At 35.8% G+C, this 25,116-nt stretch overlaps 3 protein-coding genes and 1 long non-coding RNA gene across 5 annotated transcripts in view; 1 reads left to right on the forward strand and 3 right to left on the reverse strand.

The window, feature by feature from the left end:
* The window catches only part of LOC133534441 (myosuppressin-like), a 43,251-nt gene extending 25,145 nt beyond the window's left edge, over positions 1-18,106 (forward strand). Inside the window, exons 1-3 of one of the 2 annotated variants that reach the window (XM_061873563.1) lie at positions 3,433-3,522; positions 17,010-17,203; positions 17,756-18,106. In XM_061873563.1, coding sequence (XP_061729547.1) covers positions 3,509-3,522; positions 17,010-17,203; positions 17,756-17,847 — 300 coding nt within the window. In that variant the 5' untranslated portion in view covers positions 3,433-3,508 and the 3' untranslated portion in view covers positions 17,848-18,106. Of the gene's footprint in view, positions 1-3,432; positions 3,523-17,009; positions 17,204-17,755 lie in introns of those variants that run through there. The other variant, XM_061873564.1, reaches the window with a different exon arrangement.
* Positions 1-25,116, reverse strand: part of LOC133534439 (putative peptidyl-prolyl cis-trans isomerase dodo) — a 380,955-nt gene that overhangs the window by 258,094 nt on the left and 97,745 nt on the right. The gene's annotated exons all lie outside the window — the stretch shown is intronic.
* The window catches only part of LOC133534444 (uncharacterized), a 123,164-nt gene continuing 116,945 nt past the window's right edge, over positions 18,898-25,116 (reverse strand). The window contains exon 2 of the long non-coding RNA XR_009802031.1: positions 18,898-22,132. This is a non-coding gene — a long non-coding RNA (uncharacterized LOC133534444). The remainder of the gene's footprint in view (positions 22,133-25,116) is intronic.
* LOC133534425 (C2 domain-containing protein 5) overlaps positions 18,898-25,116 on the reverse strand; it is a 32,075-nt gene continuing 25,856 nt past the window's right edge. Inside the window, exons 20-21 of the mRNA XM_061873530.1 lie at positions 24,611-24,715; positions 18,898-23,189 (exon numbers count right to left, since the gene is read on the reverse strand). Of these exons, the coding sequence (XP_061729514.1) occupies positions 23,139-23,189; positions 24,611-24,715 (156 nt within the window). The 3' untranslated portion in view covers positions 18,898-23,138. The remainder of the gene's footprint in view (positions 23,190-24,610; positions 24,716-25,116) is intronic.

A 25,116-nucleotide genomic window follows, 5' to 3' on the forward strand; every position in this document is an offset into this window, starting at 1 on the left:
CACTTGCACCTTGTACATTAAGGTTAAGAAAATAAAAGTAATGACCGACGGTACTTTGTTGTATTTAAATTTAATCTTTGAAAGTTAAATGAGAACAAACTGTACGAGTAACTTCAAACTAAAGAACCTCTACCTTGGTTGTGACCCCGAAGTCAAAGTGCTGAAAGTGCAGCTTTATTTGATATATTACCAAGACAATAAGACCTTATGTTACCCTTGACCTTAGATTAAACGGATGAGATTTCTGCGAGTAGGTACCAACCAATATTTACCAGTACATAGCATTTGTCGTGCTACCACCCGACGGTTAATAATAAGTTTCTTTCACGCTCCATCAGTCAAATTCCTTATCACTGCGACATTCACAAATTAGCACGTCAAAAACTTCAGCACCTTTTGACCCTCAGCCAAAACTTGCAACTTCTTCAAAGTTTACTCAGCAAGCACAGACAGTTTACTTTATTTACATGCAAATGACTAGTTAGTATTCATATATACGGGTCACTTTCCGCCATAATTGGTGTAGGCCTCAATTTCATAAGTTTATCAAATATTTACATTTCAAAGAAACGTGCGGTTGGTTAAAATCTGATTTAAGTGACCTTTCATTTTTGCTTCTATGTTAACTGTTTCAACGTTTAAATACTAAATTATCATGTCTTTTATTGTTTATTGTGAACGAGTACCATGTTTCGGCAACGAAGTGATAAGCTTGATTATACGAGTATGACTATTGTATATAATTCTTTTTCTACGAGTCATCTAAAATAATACTTAGTTTATTTATAATTAATAAAAATTGTTAAGTACCTCAGTAGACAAAAATGTAGTACAATAGACATAAACACGCGTAAGCATTCGCGAATGTGATAATCGTGACATTCCTAGTTGTAATGAAAGCAAGTGAAAATACCATTTCAAAAATTTATGTAAGCAGTCGATTTTTAATTTTTATAATAATAATTTCTCCTGTATTATATTAAGAATTCAGATGTGCAATAAAGAGTATTTGTATTGTATTGCATTTTATTGTATTGTATTGTGTTGCATTGCATTATTTAATCACTAAATTGGTTCCGGATAGATGAGTTTATTATTCCAGAATGTGTTTTTATAGTTAAGTACTCAAATTAAACGATGTTATTACTGATAAAAATAGAGATTTCTGTGTGTGTAAAGTGGAAAAATTCACTGTCTTGGAGAGGACGTACCCACAATCACTGGATCGCTAACCCAGTTCTCTTCCATCTGAGCTACCAAGACCGAACACAATACAGCGAATATTTTCACCATATATGAGCCTTAGGGAGGCTCTAGCGACAGTTCCACCCAAGACAGTGAATTTATCCACTTCTTTTTTTTTTTTTGTTTTAAGCTTAATAGCATCGTTCGCAGACGGTTCTGCTTGACCTACAGATCCATTTGCTGTTCTTAACTAAACTTTTTCTAAATCCCTCCTTTTCTTTGTACTGTCTAGCATAATAAGGCATTATACTAATTACGTTTAAGACATACTTATCTGTTGTAGTTTCATAAAGGAACCAAAGTTATGTGCCCCACCAAAACTATTCTCAACCCTACCACAAGTTGGTCCGCTTCGTATACAGATTTGAAGTTGTTCATTAGGAACGACTAAAGGAAATTGCAAAAGTATTTTAAGACGAAATGTATGATTGGGTCATTCGAGCCTTTAACTTCTTCTGTTTCGTGGTAAAAAAATTAGTGGATTAGATGGCGTTAACGGTTCCATCGGATTATTCTAAACTTGAAAACAGTGATCAGTTTGAAGTTTGAATAATTGCAATTGAATGATGATAGAAATTAGAAATATCTGCCTACCTACGCTACGTTAGGGAATGTAACTGCGTAGACAAACTAATATATAAACCTATTTTAGTAGGTTAAAGAAAAAACGTTTGCTATATTTAATTCTTTGTGTAAGTATCTCCTATCTGAAAAAATGCCTATATTAGGCATTTTCCTACTTGAATAGGTAAGTATTTGAAAGTATTATTTGAAACGATAACATTAACTATGATATGTAGTAATTTTATATTTTAAACACCTATTATTGAATTAAATCGTGAAACATGATGGGTGAAATATATAATATAGATACAATACAATACAAGCAAATTTTGAGGGGTTTCCGTAACTGCGAGAAACTGGTAAAACAAAAAAGATCTTTTTTATTTCTTGATTGATGATTTCCGTCTAGGTTCACAAGACCCGGGCCTAGGGTACAGGCCCAGGCAACTTAGCAACGGTTTTGAGATGAAGAAGGGGACCATAAATGCCAAGTCCCATACTATTTGCCTAGGGTCTCTAAATCCGGGCCTACACGTTTATCCTCGATGAACTAGTGAATATTTACACTGACAATCTAAAGTATTGTTCCAAAAGACATGGAATATGAAACTTAACATTTACCTGGAGCTTAGCAAGAAATCGATAGACTCTACCTATATAATAGTAGGTACCTACTTAAATACGTACGTTTGTTTTGAAATATAATCCGAGTGTTTTGACTGGCGTCGAATACAGAATTATGGTGGCTTGGACCTATTAAGAATTACGAATTTATACTCTTAATTGTATACGAGTAATCTTTTGAAATTGTTTTCATCTGTGGCGAAAAGTTATTTTTTGTTCTTAGTAAAGTTTTAATGGAAAATAACAAGTGTATTAGGTTCTTTTATAATTCTCTATTGCGTTTAATGACATTAGAGGTGAAGGTTCCGTTGAGGTCAGAAGAACAAATGATTTTTTTTGTTTTGTAGGTCCATTTTTGGTTATTGCACGTGTTTTTGTTATAATTCTAATATGCACTCATTGTATGAATTATTACGTGAACTTTTTCTAAAATAATATTGAAGACCTGATTTTAACAGATTCTGGTACTTTTGGGTTCCCTAGCATATTTATCCTTATACTAACAGATTCTGGTACTTTTGGGTTCCCTAGCATATTAATCCTTATACTAAAAAAAATGTCCCAAAAATTTGAATGAAAATTGTAGTTTACACTTTTTTTTTAAACTAGAGAGGGAGATATTTTTTTAATGGTAGTATGGAAAATGCTATCGATTCTGAGAAGAATGAGCTCAAGAATGTTCAGATTCATTTGTAAGAATCAGGTTTTCAAGATTTATTTTAGAAGACGCCCAAGTACCTACTACCTAATCCATTTTGGGTTAATAAACCCCTGAGCGAGGTCCTATTCCTAAGTTATTACGGATTTAAGATCATAATAGGTATCCCACTGGTTTGACCAAAAACTCGACTCGAGTTATCCTCGCTTATACCACCAATGTGAATATGAGGCCCATCCAGTTCTTCCGCGTCACCGGCGGCGGCGCGTACGCATCGCATTGATAAACTGCAATGCCGTTCAACCGGCGACGTTTAAAAATAGAATTAGATAACCTTTGCGAAATATAACCCTTAAAGTTCTTTTTAAAAATAGAAAATTATGTGTTTTCGTGTTATTCAGTTATAATGGAAATGTGATGTCTTTTTACAAGTAAGTAAGTAATTTTATTGGGTAAACGGAATATTTTCACATAGGGGTAGGGTTATTTTTGTAAATTTAAATATTTGGTTTAGTCTCCATTAACACTTATTTATTTACTTTAAATATAGTTTTGTCAATGAAGGTATAGAATTTTTGGACGTTGTTTTTTTTCATGATTGATTCACAAATTATTTATGTATTTTAGAAATGTAATTTTCCTTTATTTTCCCTAGGGGATATTCATCCATTACGTAAGACGATTTAAGGGTGGAGGCGGGTCGATCATGTCTTATTTTTTCTTAAAAGGGGTGGGAGGGTGTCTTGATAGTTCTTACGTAAGATCTCAAATATGCGCAAAGTTATAGGTACTTTGAAAAAATGCGAACTGATAAAAGTTTTATGTAAAAATAGATGATAAAAGAAAATCTTTAAAGTAAATCTACCAACTTACGTTTTATAACCAGAAAATAAAATTACTAGTACCTAAAATACTAGTATACTACAGATCCTAAAAATTATTCCTTTGAAATTAAACAAACCAAATTTTTCTTTAGATCTTACATAATAAATATTAAACAGGGGGAGGGGGGAGGGGGGGAGGGGGGACGGAGGTCGGCCTTTTCTTATTTTTTTCTTACAAGTACGTAAAGCTGGGAGGAGCACAAAAATTTGACAAAAATTGTCTTATGTAATAATGATTGGCGCCCTATTTATAACCAATATTTGACAAAGTTGTGCTCGTACTCATACCCTCCATTATTATAAATAGCTTTGTTTTGATTCCAGGACGTTGAAACGCATTATCTGTTGCATCATAAATTATTAAGTATAAGAAGATTGTTTGGGTGCATGTATTTCATAGCAAACTAAGTACGTATTATTTTAACTTATACGAAACTATACATATGTATATTATAGCCACAGAATGGGTCCCGCAAGATGGATCCCGGGGCAGAGGAAGACCAAAACGGAGATGGCGGGACGACCTTGATACATTTCGTAAAGAGTGGCGGGAGTGTGCATTGAATTGGACCAAATTGCGGGAAAGAGGGGAGGCCTTTGCCCAGCAGTTGGGTACTCTCATAGGGTTATTAAAAGAAACTATACGAATACGAATTCGACACGAAAAACCTTGACCATCAATCAGCCACCGATACATCTAGCGACTCTAGTATCCAGTTTTGCCCTGTGTATTTTTACAGTTTGATAGAAGACTACGAAAAAAATATCATAGAATATGGTTCCATTGAAGCTTGTATGGTGATACCGGAACAGATTGATTTTTTCCGTGTTATAATAACATAAAGCACCTCAACGGTAGATCATATTTGAATAATCTGTTATCTTCATACCGTGCACTGTTTTGTTTTGCCATCGACGATGTTTTTAGAAAAAAATTAAAGGAAGAAGTGCCATATACATGTACGCAGCAGGATCTAAGGTAAGGTGTGGTAAAGCGGAGTTTCGATATTGTGTAGATCCCTACCTAAACCCGAATATAAATTAACATAATAAGATGCTAAGTGTGCTTGGCTCTATCTGTATGTATTTACAGTCAGCTGCAGAGGTTTCCAAACCCAACGCGTACTCCTGGGGGCCTAGTTAAGATAATAATCATACCTACATCGAGAAACTCCAAGCGAAAAGTATGTGTATGTCAGTTTCGACGCACGACTGGAGTTTACTCCTTATGTACGATTATAAAATACTATTATCTTTCTCAGACCGTGAGGACCTTTTACATTCCCAAACTTAATGTATAAGTATTAACCGCGGTGACTATGCGCGAGTTTTTTTAATATAAATTTCATTTTGACACTTGGAGAGACTATACACCTCCGAATCTTATTAGTATTTGTACTCTGACACTGGGGACCTTTTACATCTCCAAACTGAATGTATTAATAACCACAGAGACTATACTATATATTGTAGTAATTATTTATTTTATGAGTATTATTATATTTTTTGTTGTCAGTAAATGATGTCACTGTAAATGTTATATTGACTTGTAAAGGAGCCCTTGAGGCCTACTTGCAGAATGATTTTTTCCACGTGTTTCCAAGTAGCCGTTGCGGACGTACAAGATAAGTTGCGCACGAAACATAATAACGTAACGTTTTATTTTACTCCCCATAAATTTTCATACCCCGTGCTTACCTATATGAAATCGATTCTTATGGAGTAAACTCCAACAAACCCCAAAAAATGTACCGGTATTACATATGCAACCTTATTCTATGGATGCAACAATGATGCAATGATACACTAAATAAGTATATTTCGATTAGCGTTTTCTATAAACGATTCTCATCCGTAGCGAACGAAACGCAATTGTCACTGTCGCACTAATATGAACGGAGTGACTACGCTAAAGCTAATAAGGAAGAGTGAGAAGGATCACTACGCTACGCTTTACAATTGGCACGTTGGCTACGCACCCTGGTGTGCCTCGCATACACACGCCTGATTACTGTTAATTTGAGTGTACTTCATAACGCCGATATTAAACTTCTAAGTGGATTGAAATATGCTCTGATTATTTTATCGCGGTGACCCATTTTATTAATTCTTATTAAATCTCATAGCTACTTAGAATCAGACCAAGATCAGGCAGCAATTTTGACCCAGACGGTGCAAGTGTTAAGTAAACGTCATAATTTCATAGAAGTTTGACTTTTAAAATAACCCGTGCACCGTCAGGGTTATGAAAATCGCAACTTATCTTGGTTTGACTCTACATTAATATACTGTAGGATCGGACTTTAGGCGAAGTTGTCCCTAAAATACGGTATCAATACAGACACGTGCCACATGTAACAAACTCAACTTTATTACAATGGCAAAAGGTGGTCAGTGTCTAAACATAACCTACTGCTTTATTTCTTTTTTCGTGGGTTTTCTATTAAAAACTTGCTGACCTAAGCATTTTCATTTGGAATTCTCACAAATAGTTGTGTCACTGTAGACCTACAATTTAACTGAGTCGGTTGGAAAGAAGTTATTAAGGTCAGGATTGATTGCATTGCAAGCTGATCTGTAGTATGCTCACCAAGTAAAAATTTAGGAAATAAATACCTATACTAAACTGGTTTTTGTCTCATAACTCGGCTACATTCTACTATAATATCACTGTGCAACTTATTTACCAATCAAGCGCCTGAGATTAGTGGCGGACCATACTGGGGTTCATAGCTAGATTAGCAAGTACATCAGATTCGGGGGAGCTCTGATTTCTTGTTAAAAAAATATACCTACTCACATCTGGCACTATTGGCTATTTACGAGGTGCGTTGGTGGGATCGTTGACTGCAATGATCCTTCTCGAGGTGGCAAAAATGTGAACATTCGTAAGTTTCATAGTCATAGGTACTATTTGACCTCTTTCTATGCGCAATGCATAGTACAATCATAAATCGGCAACATATACCTAGAGGAGAGGGACCTAAAACTGATAAGGTCTAAAAGAATTAGGTTTTATAAGAATTATCCAACTCGAATATAAGACAAAAACACTGTGCACTGCGCTTTTTGTATCTAATTATTATTTATTGAATTAAAAAAGATACCATATTTTCATAGAGCACGTAGATTCGAGTAATTTAATTTCTCCAGGATGGTACACATTTTCCAAGATGGCGGGGTTCTTCGTGGTCCCCAAATATCAAATGGTGTGGAAATGAAAAAGGGACCTTTAGTTAACCTACGTACATGCCTTTCAGGACTGTCCTGTTTTAGAGATTTCGAGGGTTGTCTTATTTTGATTGTGTTAGTCATCACTACAAACGAGGAGATTTTAATCACAAAACTAATTTTGACACTTTAGTTCTGTTTATATTTATTCAAATTCAAATAACTCGTACTCGTTTTACCCTAGATCACGTTCTTTAGTTAAACAATATTAAAATCAAAAACGTACCTAAAAATAACGCCTGAACTGTTATTGTCTTTTACCGTTAAAGGTTAAACCGTTTCAATAAAATATGGTATTATCAACATTATGGTAGGTATACCTAGGTACTTCCTAGTTTTAGAAATATCCGATGACACATTTCTTTCGTAGTTTTAACAAACGCATCAATTTATATACTTTTTCCACCATTTTCAATAATTTCCAAAAAAACGAAACGACTGAAAAAAACATTTAACTACCTGCTTACAAAATGTCATGTCTATCGGTTAGGAGCAACGGCGAAACGAGCGTTACAGTCAGGGGGAGGGGGGTCGCCAGTTTAGATAAATACCTACTGTTGTCGTATACCCAGCCCATGGGCCCGGAGAGGTGCAGAGGAGAACAACCAGACATACGAAAGCATTTTTTGCTCAAGCTGAAACGGAAACCTTCTCTAACGATCGGTCGATTAGATATGCATTCCTTGACATTTGCACTTTATTTCGCAATAAAAGATGCCCATCCGCTTTAAGCGGGGTACCCGTTTTCGGCTCCTTTCCCCTACTCATAATAAAGACAAATAAATATTCATACCGAGATTTGAAACTAATATTTCTTTAATTAGATACTCAACTGCTGCGAAAGGGCCGAAGCTAAGTAAACTACAGATGTAGTTTGGTGTCAGTTTTTGTCTCATATTTATCTAAATGTACCTGTCTAAACAAATAGCAACCGAGTAAAAATAAGTAGAAATACCACAAGTTAAGCGATCCCGGGAATGAATCCCGGACTGGCCGAGCAAGGGGCTTCCAATTATCCTAATTACATGAACTGGTCTCATTCAGGACCGGATTGCCATTCAAGTTCATCGCCGGTCAAAATTTCGAGTAAAAACTAGGTATCCTGAATCCTGCTCAAATATAACGACGGATTTATAGTGGGAAAGAAATCACTTGCAGGATTTTTTTATTTTGTATAGGGTTTTTTATTTAATAAGCGAGTACATATAAAAAGACTTTTTTTTAATTTTAACGCTTTCGAAAATGCTTTAAAGTATTCATTTTTTTCTGCGTGAAATTAGAAGACATTTTTAATCTATTTTTGAGGCTAAGAGGCGTATTCAATATTTTATATAAATAAGCCATTTTTATGTTTTATTTTTTTTTTCAAATAAATCGCTTCAAAAATCTTGGTTCAACTCACAAACATATTCGCAATAATAACATTCTAAAAGCTCATACAATAACGCGGCCACAATTATTATCCACCCCATCTATGTAAATAAGCAAAATACCTATAACGAATTTCAGATCTTCACTTTTTTCCCTGTCCCCTTGACGTGAAATGCCCCGGTAAACAATTGAATTGGGTTTCCAATGGCTGTTTTGTGGCGGTTGGTATTTTGGACGTGACATCGCCAACCACCAATCATAAATAATAAATAAATATTATAGGGACATCCATACACAAATTGACTAATTGTAAGTCCCACGGTAAGCTCAAGAAGGCTTGTGTTATGCGTACTCAGGCCACGATATATATAATATACAAATACTTAAATACATAGAAAACGTCCCTGACTCAGGAACAAATATCTGTGCTCATCACACAAATAAATGCCCTTACCGGGATTCGAACCGAGGACCATCGGCTTCACAGGCAGGATCACTATACCCACTAGGCCAGACCGGTTGTCAAAATCATGTAAGTAGGAACATGATGACCACGTCACGTCACTTTCTCAAGCCGAATCGTGCTCTTTGTAGCGAATATAATTTGATAAGCTGCGAAAATAACTTGATATCTGTGTCAGATAAGTCGGCTCGGACGTATTAGCGATAATGCCGGCATAACGCCGCAAAGCCTCACAAACTGAGCTTATCTCGCCGCGTTGTCCTTTTTGGCCTTGTTTGTGGGGATGATTAAGCAATGAAGATATTGTTTAATTATGTTCTATAACGTTAAGCTATTACAGAAATTCCTAGGTACCCAAGTCTAGCTTGTAAAGCTGTTATACAACATTATTTAGGTACGTAGCGTAGTTACGCTTTGATTCGGTAGGTGTTAAAGGAAAGTTATTGTTACAAGATAATAGATATTCGAGGGTCACCAAAAACGTCGTATAAATTAAATGCAAAGAAGGTTGGTAAAGGCAATAAGTTTTGCGTTTCAACTCATAGGCATTCCAATATAACACGTGATATATGGAATTCTTCGGATCTGTTTCATCGAAATGTACCAATGTGTGGAAAACGTTGGAAGCCAAGTATGTGCAATATTTAGTTGGTGGGTACCTACCTACGCGTGGGTTTTTCATTTAATATGAGAGTTTGTTTGAATGAGTAGGGAATAACAAAAATAGGGGTGGCTTGAGAAATCGGTTTAGAAAAAAGATTTCGACGAATAACGATATTATTAATATTCATTATTGGTCTAAAAAGACAGCCAGAAATGGTATAAGAAATCACTTTTAACGGCTCCATAATTCATTGCCCATGCATTTAATGCAGCAAAAAATAATTACATGTTGGGTCTAGTGAAGATTTTTTTTTATCTGAGTAACGGAAAACTATTGTCATTGCAGACAGTTATTGCGACTTTTGATTTGGAGATATACTTACTGTAGGTACCTACTTTGGTATTTCTAATCACATACAAACATTCTGCATAGTATTTAGAGAAAGAGAGAGAGAGAGAGAGATTATTTATTTGTGAAAACACAGATACAATGATCGATCTTACAATTCTTACATAGGTTTCGTAGTCTCACCACGCTCTGCCAAAAGTGGCGTACAAATACTAACTATACTTTAAACATAAAACATGCATCATATAAAAATTTACAATTTGTAAATGAAATATTGCATTATCATTTAAAACATAGTCACAAAAAATGGAACATAATTATACTTAAGAAATAAAATTTAAACATTTATTTTTCGTCTAAATAATCACTTATTTTATAATAACATTTTTCAATGAATACTATGAATAGTGCAGTCATTGTTTTTTTTAAATTTAGATGGTAGTGATAATTTTTTTAGACAGTCAGGAATTTTATTGTACTCGTATATTCTGGTAGCTATTCCAAAAATGCTTTTCCGCATCAACGTAGTATTCCGTTGCTCATTGTGCAACTTCTGATCGTATTGTGATCGCGTTGCAAATCTGCGGTATTGTGAGACTCTACAGAATAAATTAGGGTTGCATTTAACAGGTACTGCCATTTCTAATATATAATACACGGAAATGTTAAAATTTTCATTAATTTGAATAACGGAACACTGCTTTCTCCGAATTTTTTACCGCAGATTGCTCTTACGCACCGCTTTTGGGCCATAAGTACATTTTCTCTGTCGACTGAATTACCCCAAAATATAATCCCACATCGGAGTCTTGAGACTACAAGTCCATGGTAGGCCGACAGCACTGTGTCTTGGTTTACTATTTTTGATAGTTTAGAAAGTGCATAAGCAGATTTGTTTAGTTGTTGACATATCCAAGCAACATGAGGTTTCCAAATAAGTTGACTATCTATTAATAAGCCTAAAAAATGTGTTGTGTCTACATTTTCTATTTTATCATGTTCATAGTTAATGTCAATTATATCAGGATTAATGAAATTTATACGATTGTAGAAATGCATTACATTGGTTTTTTTAAGATTGATTATTAGATTATTTTTATTATTCTGTATTAACGTCCTGTGCGTAAGTCATTAGGCTATCGCAATTTATTATAGATGTGCTGTCGTCAGCAAACAGTACTATTGGATAATCAACATCATTTGGCAGGTCACAGACAGACATTACATTAGACACAGATACAATGTAGATTAGTTACGATTGATAAAACAATATTATTATTACTGCTACGTTTTCTCAGCTAGGAGTTAAAGCTAGTAAAATGCAAAAAGTATATTCTTGATACGCAATATCGTAAAATAATATCCTTGTTATTCTGCGCTTCGTTGTAACTGGAGACTCCTCAAAGAGATGCGGATGCTCTTTGCATTCTTTGTTATTCTTTATAAATGTGCGTAGTTTCTTTTAGCGTAAAAGCCCCTTTGAGGGCGTCACGGGCATGTGGGAAAAATCCCAATTTTATTTTCTCTACACGAACTGACCTGATAAGTGATAACGCATGACCTTTGTCAAGATGCTGTCACTCGGAGTTCACGCTACACAGACTTAAGTATCTTTACGCTTTTTCGGTATGTTTGAGGAAAAATGTTGAACAACTGGGAAATTACTAAGTAAGGTAAATCGTCAGCCACTCTTTAATAACTAGCCACCTTACATTAAAAATGAACTCAATCATTTTTAGTATAAGGTGGCTAGTTATTAAAGAGCCGTCAGCCGGTTATATCGCGATGGTAAGAACATCATCTGGTCTCATGAACATCTAAAAAATAAGCGCTGTACCTTTTTATGATTGCAATAACAAATCATGAAACTTTGCATGTAGCATTTCATCAGGCGTAACGCCTGAAAGCCATCAATGGATTACGCAATTTATACATCACGCATACTTTGCCGCACATAAAACTGACGGTCTTTCTACCGCGATACAACCGGCTGACGATTTTTTTATTTATTTAAAACAGCATCTAAACTATCATCTGACAAAGTATCAGCCGGGAGGCGATGACTGACGAAATATGCTCCTGGCCCGCGGTCATAGTCCTGTGCCCAGTAGCGGGACGTACGCGTGCGCGTCAGCAGCTCGAACACGGGTAATTTTCTGCTTAAAAACAGTGAGCAAAATGAGATTTTGCTCACGGAGTGAGACAAAATAGTGACCTTTATATTCGAATGTAATTTCGACGTGCGGGGCCTAATACAAGTTCGAAATACATATTTGGATTCTTTTTTTTTAAATAATACCATGACGGTGGCAAACAAGCATACGGCCCGCCTGATGGTAAGCAGTCACCGTAGCCTATGGACGCCTGCAACACCAGAGGCATTACATGCGCGTTGCCAACCCTTTAAAAACACTCCTTTTTTGAAGAACCCCATACTGTAGCCCCTCGGGAAAACCTCGGCAGGAAGCTCATCTCGGCAGGATTCTATTGTATTTGTCCCTTTCACGTCATTAGCAAAAAAAAGAGAAAAAAGTGCATACGTAATTCAACGGTATATAGACAGTTTTTATAATATACCCCCGAAATCAGTCAGAACACCAAAACACCCACCGAGTCTTCATACGTAATAATTAATTAATGAAATAATAGTACATTATGATACAAGTGTGCTAAGTTGGCCATTACGCACGAGGCGATATTGTGCGCGCGAGCTGTAAGCGAGCGCGCAATAAGAAAGCCGATGTGGGTAATGACCAATGCACACGCGTTTCATATGACGATTTTCAACACACTTGCGAGGAAAAAACAAAACTTATAAATTAGATTATTTTTTGTCACAACAGTAAAAGTAGATTTTTGTGGCTTACAGTTTTAATATTGAATATTTGCACCAAAGCGTTCTGGGCTTGTAGGCACTTATTCGCCAGTTCATTGAAGTAAGCTTCCAAGAAAGACTGGGCATTTTTGCTGATTTTCCATTGAATAAAAGTTTCATATGCCGCCAATTATTTTTCACCCGATTTTGATGGTAAAAGGCTATCGTTCTCGGCTCTTGCCTCTATTAGTATTACTGGTAGCGTCATTTTTCTGTTCTTCATTTTCAATGCTTGAAATTGACATTTTCGTCAATATATGTATAAACTAAAAACATGCAAAACTATTCTAATTTTATCACAAATACGGAAAATGGCTGGCGCGTTATTATTTTTTTAAGCACGATTCCAATGCGCGCGCAAGGCAAAGGCGCGAACGAAATCGACAAACAGCCAATAAAAAAAAATGTAAAAAGCTAATATTATCGTATTTCTATTCGATGGGTGGAGATCAAACCGATAAAATGTTATGTTTATTCATTAATGTAATTTACGAGAAAACTTAATCTATAAATTATGTTTGATGTGATATAACCTCTTTGAACTAACATTTGAAACCCAATAGTTGGTTAAAAAATATATTACTCGACCAAATTAAGAAGGCTCCGTTTCCATGCACATTATCAGCAATCAGTTAACTTCTTAACTCAGTCGGATAATATAATGAAAAAACACGAATGTTACAATATGTGACTGTGGGCAAGACCGGCATACTTTATTTATTTTTTACATTGGAGTATTCTAGCTCCGTTAATTATTCACTTACGTCACCCCTTGTAATCACATACGATGAAGAATTTCATATATAATAATTAAGCTATAGTGACAGATCATTTTAATCATTAATTAAGCAAAAACAATAGTATTTTTAAAAATTCGGCGAGTAGACGGACTTCCCGTGTAGTTTAAGGTAAGTCCGTCTAGTAACGTTATCAGCCATACTATGGGTGCTTATGTGTTCGTATTAGAATCCTTACAAAGAATGAAACCAGACAATGAAAAGTGTACTCTAAACTTGTTAATATAGGGTTTAGATTCGAAATAAACACAATTTTTCTTATTAAAAGGTAAGTCCGTAATATACTACGTAAATGGGGTGGTAAACCTTTTTTGGAAAATAATTATACGTACTTATTTTTTTTCTTCTCAAATAAAATACCAATAGTCATTTTAAATTTACTCGTTGTTTTAAATTTACGGAGATCAAAGAGGGTTACATAAATAAGCTCATAGGAGTAGCAAGTTTAAATCAAATAGTGATTGGCAAATCAAATTCCATAACACAAGTAGGTACCCTACATACGTAAATTTTCAGGATAAGTAAGGCGAAGAACCCACGTCACATAGCGGCGTGGCACACGCGGTACAGCGTTGGCGTGGCGCGTAACCTTGTATCACGGTGTAGGCAAATCGCCTAAATCACGATAAGTACAAGAAATGTTCCGAAATAAAAAATACGTATGGACTCGTATGGCTGCAGTGATTTTAATCATCAAAACTATCAAGAAAATATGACTGTACAACCGTATTCTAAAATTCAAGAGGAGTAAAAAGGGTAATAATATGTGTCATAGGTATAATAATATAACATATGAAGGCCCGAATCCCGGTAGGGGCATTTGCTTGTATAATCTACACAGATATTTGTTCCTTCAGTCATGTTTGTTTTTTATATATTTATCTATATGAGTTTCTATATGTCGTCGCCTAGCATCAATATTAAAAGCTAAGCTATGCTTAGCTTGCGGCCAATATTTATTCATTTATTTACTTAATAGGTATTTTCTTATTTGTATTTTCGGTTACATAGTGCTGAGGATAAAGAACACATTTCTTTACTAGTTTCGAGATTAAAATTGTTAATAAATACAAAACACAACATCATACGCAATGTCGTAAAAATGCGTATCTGTAGTAACCTTATAAAATCGCAATAAATAATATTGAAGCCATTTAACAGTTGGTAACCTCTGATTCAAGGAAAGTCCGGCATATGACGGACTTGCCTTGTGCATAGTAGACGGACTTTCCAACTTAGCAAAATTTTAATGTGATGAATGATGGAACGTATAATTACAAAAGTAAGCCAATATCTTATAATTTAAACACATAATAAAGATTGCCGGGTCTTATATTACTTACGTAGTCGAGTTCTGGTGCAAAATCTGATCACAAACTATTTTTAACAATTTTATTTGCAAAGACTGTCGCACTATCACTTCGAGTTCCATACACGTAATGACTTGTTTACGCGGATTGCTCTGAAGTTCGTTGTCACAGCGCCATCTGTTTTAGAGTGAGGGAACTAGCGCGAAAAACTGACTTATAAACTCGACGCCAAAGCGGCAAACGCTTTCTAATTCAAGAGTTATAATGTGTTGACGGACTTGCCTTGTAGACGGTCTTGCCCACAGTGACCTTACTGAAAAAGCACGCGTGTTTAATATCTAGGATTATGAGCCAAAAATCGGTGGAATAAAAACGTCGTTTTGAGCAAGTATGTTGAAAAACTTTAAAATTTAATGAAAACACCATATTTTACGATATTTACGGGCAACAATGAACTTTAAAAAAATTACGAAATTGTTACGCAAAATAAATAATTAAGTGAATAATTAAAAGTAGTTAAAGATCTTTACTATAGTTGACCAAAGTTGTATTCGCAATTCGGACCGTATTTTACATTTACAAACTTTTTTTACAAAAAAAAGTTGTTGATTGAACGTTCAATTGATGTTCGTTATTTCATTATTTCCGTTTTATTTTATTGAAATTTCTTTCGTTTTGTTTTTTTTGCGGTAATACATGAGTGAAATAGTGATAAAGACGGATTATATTTTTTCAGGTTGTATTTTTACCTTCCAAATATGTTCTCACTGCTATCGTGAAAAATTTTGTGTACTACACGAGATCAGGTATTTACATCTCATGCACTTTTGTGTCCCTTACTAGACTCTAAATTAGATTCACTCGCTACGCTAGTGAGTCTATTACAGAATGTTTCGCTTGCACGGGACTCAAAATAAGCACTCGAAGAAATATCAAACTATGCTCTTTTGTTGCACAAATAACTATTTTATAATAAAAGGCATAAACTACCAAGGTAATCAATACGTAGCTATGTATTTGATAGTACAATTCCATTTCCGTAAATATGAAACTAGACCCTTCCGTGATGCCAAAATATTGTTTCAACAAATTTTTAAAATAATCTTAATTTTTTCGCAAACGCGAATTGAATAGTGGAGTGTTAATTTTCTTGACTTATACCTACATATACGGCCCGATCCGAGGATTGATTAAGAAACGTTTAAGATCTTGGAAAGATCTTTAAAAGATCCATAACTAAACGATATGTCAAAATTGACGTTTATTTCGATTCCGCTGTGATGTGTAAATTGTATTTTATTTTTCTTATTTAATGCATGTTAATTATAAAATGTAATGTTTTGAAAAGATGTGTCCCGCCGAGTTTCTTGCCGGTCCATATTGGGATACCCTCCTCCAATTGAGGGGGGATTTACATCTTCTCGGGTCAGAGGTGTAGGGTTAGAGCAGGTGTAGCTTTATTTGACGTTCATAAGCGCATTGTAATATGCCTACTTGAATAATAAACTATCTTTATCTTTATCCTAATCAGATCTATCTACGATATTTCTAACGTCAAAGTGACATTGGTTGCCCGAATCGAGCTGCTTCTGTCAATACTATTCCAAACGATATCTAAATGAGAACTTATCTAAACCAGAACTTATCGTTATCGTAATTCATTCTTTGAATCGGGCCGTTTGTCTTAAACAATTTTTTTTAGAAGTTTTCACTATGACATTGATGCATCAATGCGATTTGGTTACAGATGCGTAAATTTCGTTATGTGCCTTTATCGCTCGAATATGCGCGAGAGTGTTAGAGACAGGTGACGAAATTTCGCTTTTTGTTCATCGCGGGGGGGCTTCAGTATGTGCTAGTGGCGCCCCTTACTCAGAGTTTTGCGATATATCCTCTATTAGAGGCAGTCTCATAATTCACATTTGCTATTACGCCTGTTACTCAGTCTAAAATATGTCTCGCCCTTCTCCTCTCTATTTAGGATCTGTTATTGACGTCGCAAAACAAATATTAACATATTAAACCATTTTTTTAGAGGTGACGCGTGTCGTGTATGGGCGTTGTGCGCAGTGGCGGCGCTGGCGGTGGCGCACGCGGCGGCGGCGCCCGCGCAGCTTTGCTCGAGCGCCGTGGAGGACGACCCGCGCGCCACACGCTTCTGCCAGGCGCTCAACACCTTCCTCGAGCTGTACGCCGAGGCGGCGGGCGAGCAGGTGCCGGAGTACCAAGGTAAGAAGAGTAGCTATAGTATTTCTTTCATTTTCGTTACATCGCTGTCTTATATCCGACTTCTCTACGATACTGAACTTCCATGCTGCGTAGATACTCGTACGTGTCTAGTAGGCAATTAAGGAGGATGTAATTATGTATTGGCAACCACGGCAATAAATAGTAAAAAGCTTATCTAAACTTATCAATCTATTAGGTGCAAACCTCATTAATTATGCTTAGTATTAGTTTTTAAGCTAGGTACCCAAAAGGTAGGTATTATGCGGTTGTGAGAGTAAGACACTGATTTTAAAGTCCCTTTGTAGGCCTGCCACCACGACCTTCATCGATGAACAGCTGCCTGATAAGAATAGTACATTGCTCTCAAAATTGTGTACCTTTTCCAAGGCTAGATCGCCGTCTATGCTCACTCCTCGACATACACTCTTGCAACATAGAACCGTATATTCTGAATTGTGGGGAGAGCTCTTAAGTAACATTTCGAAACCTTCAAAAATCCAACCCTGTGTGCTTGAAGACGAAGTATATTTGACCGCGCGTCTGTCTGTGCAGCTCTGGTTCGCGACTACCCCCAGCTACTGGACTCCGGCATGAAGCGACAAGACGTGGTACACTCGTTCCTGCGCTTCGGCCGTCGCCGCTGACGCCGCGGCCCCCGCGCGCCCCGCGCCTAAGACACCCGCCGACACGCTCCTTCGTCCAAAACATTTATAAATATTTATACTAACTCTATGTCTGGTATCCGAAACTAGCGACCTCTCTCTCCAATTTAAATGTTAGCGCTGTGTTATATTATAAGTAGGTAACGATATTGTTGTCAACATTTTGTCGCACTTCGTTGTATAGGTAAGAGTAATTATAATTATTAATGATGTTTTAAATAAATACATATTTATGACAAGCTTAGCGATTTTTATTAGAATAAAGTTTCCAGTAAAATAATAGTTTAGTTTTGTAATTATTTTTTCTTATATTATGCTACCTAGCTGTTTTATTATTGTTGATAATACAGTGTCCCTAGCCATTGGACAAAGCCGAAATGTACATATGCATTAGGGTATTTAGAACCAGTGTACAAAGTATCATAACAACCGGTGTAGCGGTTTTGAAGAAATTAACAAATTACCATTTTTTAATGTGGAGCAGCCTGTATGTGTTAGTAGCTCCTAAGGTAATATCTTCAAAGAATAGTATGGAACCTTCTTTGACCTTTTTGATTATCTTTTTTATTTATGACACTAATAAGCTTCTGACTTTTGAAAAATGTCATCATTATCAAATATTTGGAACAAATTGTCAAAAACACTGCCAAAGATTAACACAGTGTGTTTCTTTTTGTTGTCGATTATTGCAGATAACTTTTGTTCGAGAAATTTATTTTTTTATCTTTTGTTCTAATAAAAAAATATTAACGTCAGAGCATTCCTGAGAAGTAACCCTACGTGGGGTTTCAGGGTTTGTCCAATGTCTAAGGTCACCTGTATATTCGTGTGAAACATTTTCATACCATGACAGTAAGTTCCAAACATGATAACCAGTAGGGCTAAGATGGTCGGCTCTTTATCATTTGTCACCATACCTCCCCATACCCGTTCTAACAAGTATGTAAGTGCGAAAGTGACGGGCATAGTGACAAGTGATAAAAATAGAACCATGATGCCGCCGCAGGTAAAATAGTAAGTAAAACAAAAATATTATATTGTAAAATTTGTGTATTTTCCTAGAATACAAATACCGTAATCAAAACAATACACTTATATTATAATGAACATCAACATGTTTTGTCAGCCAAACGAGGTGGAATAAGACTAGAGTCGGGCAGTGTCATGGAAGTGTATTCAAACGTAAATTAAGGCCTCCAGAGCTCGGCCCTTATTTCGACAGAATACAATCAGATTTGATAATTGATAATTTAATTTTACATTTCATCTGCCTCCACTATTTTGAATCGAATCGAATCCCTAAATAATATTCAACATTGAATGAAAATAAAGTATGAATACATTGATACATTGACAAAGATACATTGATTAAGATGCGTAAAATTTAGGACTATTTCGTGCTTCGTATTTGATAGGTAAACGGGATGGCGCTGTACAGCTCCATCCATTTTGCGGTAACTCTGATTGTCAAAAGTTGACATTTGACAATTCAGTGACCGCAAAACATATGGCGCAGCACAGCGCCATCTGTTTTGGATATCAAAATAAGGAGCACGATTTTTCTTACACTTTGCCTCTGTATTAAAATCAATTCTTTTTGATGTTAGGTATAAGGGAAAAATTTTAGAATAACAAGCAACTAAGCAGTTCAATGTTGGCCGGAAATAAGTACATGTACGCACAAGAGTTCTAACTTATACACAGTGAGAAGGAAAACATATTTTTACATACCTACTATTGACCACTGACAAATAATCTATCGCTTTCATAGTTTTCTATCAATTTTGAGAGCAATCCAAAATAACGTAAGTTTCTATTTGTAAGCTACGAGTATTTAATAAGACGGAATAATATCATTGACTTAATAACTGTCACTTAACAGCATGATGTCAGCCATTTAACACGATCCATAACCTGTAGCGTCGACGTCAAAGATATGTTTACATTTTTCGCGTTATTACAAAGGAGTAAGTAAGGTGCAAAAGTGTAAACATGTCTTTGACGTCGACTGTACCTAGTGAAAAATAAAACATACGCATTTTCGTGTCCAGGAGCATCATTAGGTACAACTTTACTAATGTTGACTTCAGTTTGATCAGATCACTCAGCAGGTTATGCTATTCATGCGGCGTAGGTACATCGCTCACTCGTTCGCTGATAAATGAAGCAATATCGCCGGGAATGATCTCAAAACGATGTCGAATTAAGACTAATGTGTGAAGTTCAAATGCCGCTTTTTCAATACTTTTACAGTACATATGGTGAAAACTCAAAGTGGTGGTCGAAAATTTAAAGGGTCATATGTACTGTAAAACGTTCTCCCTTCGGTCGTGTTTTAATTTATCGCCACTTGTTACGAATTTCCTATTTTTCGCACTTGTGTCGTAAATAACAATTTTCATTCAAATTCCAGGATCAACAAAAACGGCGATGTTACAAACAGAATCTATAAATGTTAAGAGTCAGTATCGAAATAGGTATGTATGTATTCTAATATTTATGTAGCCGCCGTGTGACGTTCATGAATAGACTACAAATACTTGTTATTTAAATAACTAAAAAATCTTACAATACGTACAAATGAACTGCAAAAATCTTACAATAGATACAAATGTTTTGAACTACTTTTGTCTTGTATAATAAAACAACACAACAAAGAGCACCAAAATTCAAAGACAAGTACAAAAAAGAAAAACAATAGCATTATTAACTCAACGTACCTACGCCTTATGGCGTCAGAACAAGTAGTAGTACTAAGATAGTGTCATTCACGACGACGCCTGCCTTGACTCCTAATGTCATGTTATTAAAGGTTAGATTTGACAAATCTGCGCGTCATCGTAGATGACACGAACCGTACTAGTAGTACATCGATTTAAAATAAAATTAGTAGTAGTATTCTGGATAATAGATCATGGAAGTGCTATATTCATATCAATAGAATCTGAAAATACAAGTATTCTATTACAAGTACATTTTATATATATTAGTAACTATCCTAAATGTCATTTTTTGCATTTTTTTGGTACCTACAGTTAAAATTATATGAAAAAACTGTCCTTATATAACCGCTCACGTAATTTCAACTAATAAGTGTGGCAACCTGTGGCAAGCATTAAACTAAAATATAGGGTTGAAAATACTAAACAAAAATAACATTATATAATAACGCAATAAACATAATCTAAACTCTACACAATTTTATAACTAACTAATATATTTCAATAATAGGATAGCTCACATATAAATAAATAAAAAACACTCATTAATCACATATACATTTGAATTATTTAGAATAATGTTTAAAAAAACGCTACGATAACAAGTTCTTCCAATGCTGAATAGGTGATTTGTTTTTTAATAGTATATCATCGAATTTAATAGAAATACGTAATTGAAAATATTTTTTTCTCACTTATTACCAATTATTTTACATATACGAAACACAAGTCGACTAAAGAAGAAATTTATAATAACTTTAGCAGTCTCTCTCAATCTCTTAAAAACAACAGCGATTCACATACAGTCGTACTAAAATATAACATAATACAGTTTCTTAATTACTATTACTACTAATTGACAGAATTTACTAAACATATGTCCCGAGTGCATACACCGTTGGCCCGATTAAACCATATTCTATTGCCTCATTGAAGTATAGTCGTTAGATTTGTAGCTGGCCCCCAGCGGCTAAACCTTTGTATATTGTTAAGTAAAACCGCACGTACCTCCATAAAAAATGGTCCGGTCACTTTAATTAACTCCTATGGAAATTGCAATAAGATTCAAAATGAACAAATGGAAAAACTATTTGCGATTGTGTGGTCCCTCTACGGTTACTGAGTACTGGCGAGTCGAACGCTACAGAACCAGTCTAAAATGCGTCTCGAGATGCGAAAAAAGGCGCGTTATTGGAGAGCGCACCTACACTGGTATTTTGAGCCTTGGACTAGCCCGCGCTCAGGTGCCAATTAGAATTATACGAACCTTTTTTGCACGTGCTCACTAGCGCCACTGCTAAATAATTGTGATAATTTAAATTTAACGATAGGTATTTAAAAAAGGGAGTCGCTACGTACTGTATTTTGTTTTTAAGTACCTTTTGAACACATCATAATAGTTTTTACGTTGCTGGATTCATCAATCGTTTAAAGTTAAAACGGCTGTTTTTGTTGTGAGTTCATACATCGACGAATCGAGCAACATAAAAACTAGTTTTATGTATTCAAAAGGTACTTAAATACAAAATACAGTACGTAGCGGCCCCCTTTTTTTAATATCTATCCTTAAATTTAAACAATCACAATTATTTTCCAGTGGCGCTAGTGAGCACGTTGATGGGCTCTTATAAGAGGCTGTCAATACCTACAGTGCGCACAGTGTCTATTTGTATCGGAGTAAATGAGATAGCACTGTCGCATGTTATTAGTGTAATATTTTACGGTTTAGGTATAAATGTCTTGAAATTGTTATTTTAATTGCAGACCCATAAGTCAAAACAATAAAGACATATAACCGTTTAATGGTGATTTAAAGACCAATCTTTGCAATTATTTTCTGTTGAACTGATTTCGTTCAATCAATCGAGTACGGTCTCGGTCTTTGAAAAATAATGAACATTAACATATATTTTTCTTACTTTACTAAAATAAATAGTCTTTATTAAAAAACTGTTTAAGTAACATCGATTTCAAGGACATTGGTCATTGACAGCCCCTTAACAATAGACAAAGGATTAGCCGCTCGGGGCCAGCTACAAATCTAACGGCTATAAACAATATTGACGGGTTACCTTGGCGGTGTTTGTATAGAACGATTTAGTAAAAAGCATGAGGAACATCATAAAAAAGTAGAAGACAAAATTATGTTGGTCGTGGTCATACAGAAACTTACAAGCAAACTGTACAACTTGACACTGATTCAGTGATTTTTTTATAACAATTTCTCGGAGAGTGTAAACACTGATTTTATATGTAATTAATCTCTTTACTAAAGATTCAGATTCTAAAAATAATAAAAATACACTCGGAACAAATGAAAAACATTATTTGAAACAGCAAATAGATATAAAGGTGAGTTAACTCGCATACCTATAAGAGTAAAAATCAGTAGATAAAAAAATCTCTTTTAAAATTATATGGATATTATCTTTAATTTATAAATTATAGTGGTAACACAATACACATCGGTAGTAGTTAGCCATTACGGACGTTTCTAAAGTAAGATGAGAACGATAAGTGAACAATAGTGACTGTAGACTTAATAAAAAAACCTTAATATGTCATGTGCACCACGTCGCCTCCTACAGATAGAAGACATTGACCCTGCAAAAAAACGTTTATGAACCCATAGTTTGTTTTTTTGTTACTCGCAGAATTTATTTTATTAATATGTACACCATTAGTTATCCCTCAGTAGGTACATACAATTATTTGTATTGTAGGTTAAAACCACACTGAACAAATTTAAAACCATAGTAATACCAAATAAGCTGCTAACTGCCCTGTAATAGCACTAAATATAAAAACGCTCGCTACGTAAGGTCAAAGATCTATAGTCTAAGACAAGTTCATACTTAGAATTTGACAGTTACACGAGATGGCGCTGTACGGCTCCGTAAATTATAAGGTAAAATTGATTGTCAAAACTTGGTCTACGGTCAGGCTTTTAAAAGAGCACGAGGTCACCACATATAGCTGTAATTTTACTCGTAAAATGCTACGATTTGAGCAGCACAACACAAATAACATATATTCTTCACCATTTTAAACTATAACAGCCCAGGTACAGTCAAGGTATTAAATATCGACACGGGCAAACTGCCAAAAATATGTATACACGCCCTTATTGCCCATACATTAAGGTAGTGTGTACATATTTTTGGTAATTTGTCCGTGTCGATATTCAGTACCTTGACTATACGCCTCTGACGCTTAAATTTTATAATATTTTTTTTAATGTACATGACTACTGGGTCGTTATTGTGAGTGCGACTGAAATTAACGGTTTTAGCTCCCATACTAAATTTGTACAGGAGCGCTATTATGTTATAGTATAGTCAGCAAATGAACAGACGAGCCGCCTGATGGGAAGCGGTCATCGTCGCCCATGGACATAAGCAACATCATAGGAGCCACTTAAGCGTTGCCGACCCTTGAGAACCCTAAATACCCGATTCTTGAAGAATCCCATGTCGTAGCGCAAAGGAAAAACCTCAGGAGGCAACTTATTCCACATTCTGCACGTTCTAGGAAGAAACGAGCGAGATGCCTGCTTATTCTTGGTGTGCCATGTATCTAAGAAGTGAGGATGAGCTTTGCTCCTTTAGCGGGAGGTGCGGTGATAAAAACGTGACGATGGCACCAACTCAAAAAGTTCTTCGGAGCATTCCCCATTGTAGAGGTACAGACGGTAGAACATGCAAAGAGAGCCAACGTCTCTCCGAAGGCTAAGAGGTTCTAAGCCGTCAGTAAGTTCGGGATCGCCGACAGTACGACCTGTCCGCCGTTAGATGGAGTCAAGAGGAAGGAGCTGGTATAGCTAATGTGTAGTGACCTTGATCGTCTTTTGTGCTCCGTCTAGTAGTTGAGGTGGGGCCCATTTCTCGAACGGTATTAGACTAATATTATTAGTCCACAAACTGTCAAATCGTAAGGGTTACCATGGCAACACACTAATAATATTAGACTAATACCGTTCGAGAAATGGCCCTTGGTCTTTCGTCCGAAGTAAGTTGGAACAGTACCTGATTCTTGTGCGCGTTGTCCTGCAGCATGAGCTGCGTGATGTAGAACGAAGTGAGCGCGTTGCCGCCCAACGCCGCCGTGTACGCACGCGCTATTGCCAGCACCTGCCACCAATACATATCAGTATTAGGAAGTGTTGTAAGTTGTTTATGCTCGCATTTTTGTGTTGCAGGACTGCATTCATTGAGTACACTGTGTCTTTTAAATAGCCAACAGGTAATAGGCAAATACATGAATAGTCATAAAATAACCTTCATCAAAAAAAAAAAATTGTCTTGGACAAAAACCCCCTGAACAATAACAAAATATAAGTTCCTACTTTTCTCAATGATGATGTTCACGTTTATCACAACGACCAATACAAGTAAGGGTTTGCAACAATTCGATAGTAGGGAAACATGCGCCGCACGCCGCCCGCGCCGCACAGAGACATGGAGTCAAGGCCAGTCACTTCGCACGTGAAGGTGTGCAAGAAGCCGCTGAGCCCGCCCAGCTCGCGCACAGC

The sequence above is a fragment of the Cydia pomonella genome, chromosome 2 (assembly GCF_033807575.1).
Source record: "Cydia pomonella isolate Wapato2018A chromosome 2, ilCydPomo1, whole genome shotgun sequence".
Taxonomy (NCBI): Eukaryota; Metazoa; Arthropoda; class Insecta; order Lepidoptera; family Tortricidae; genus Cydia; species Cydia pomonella.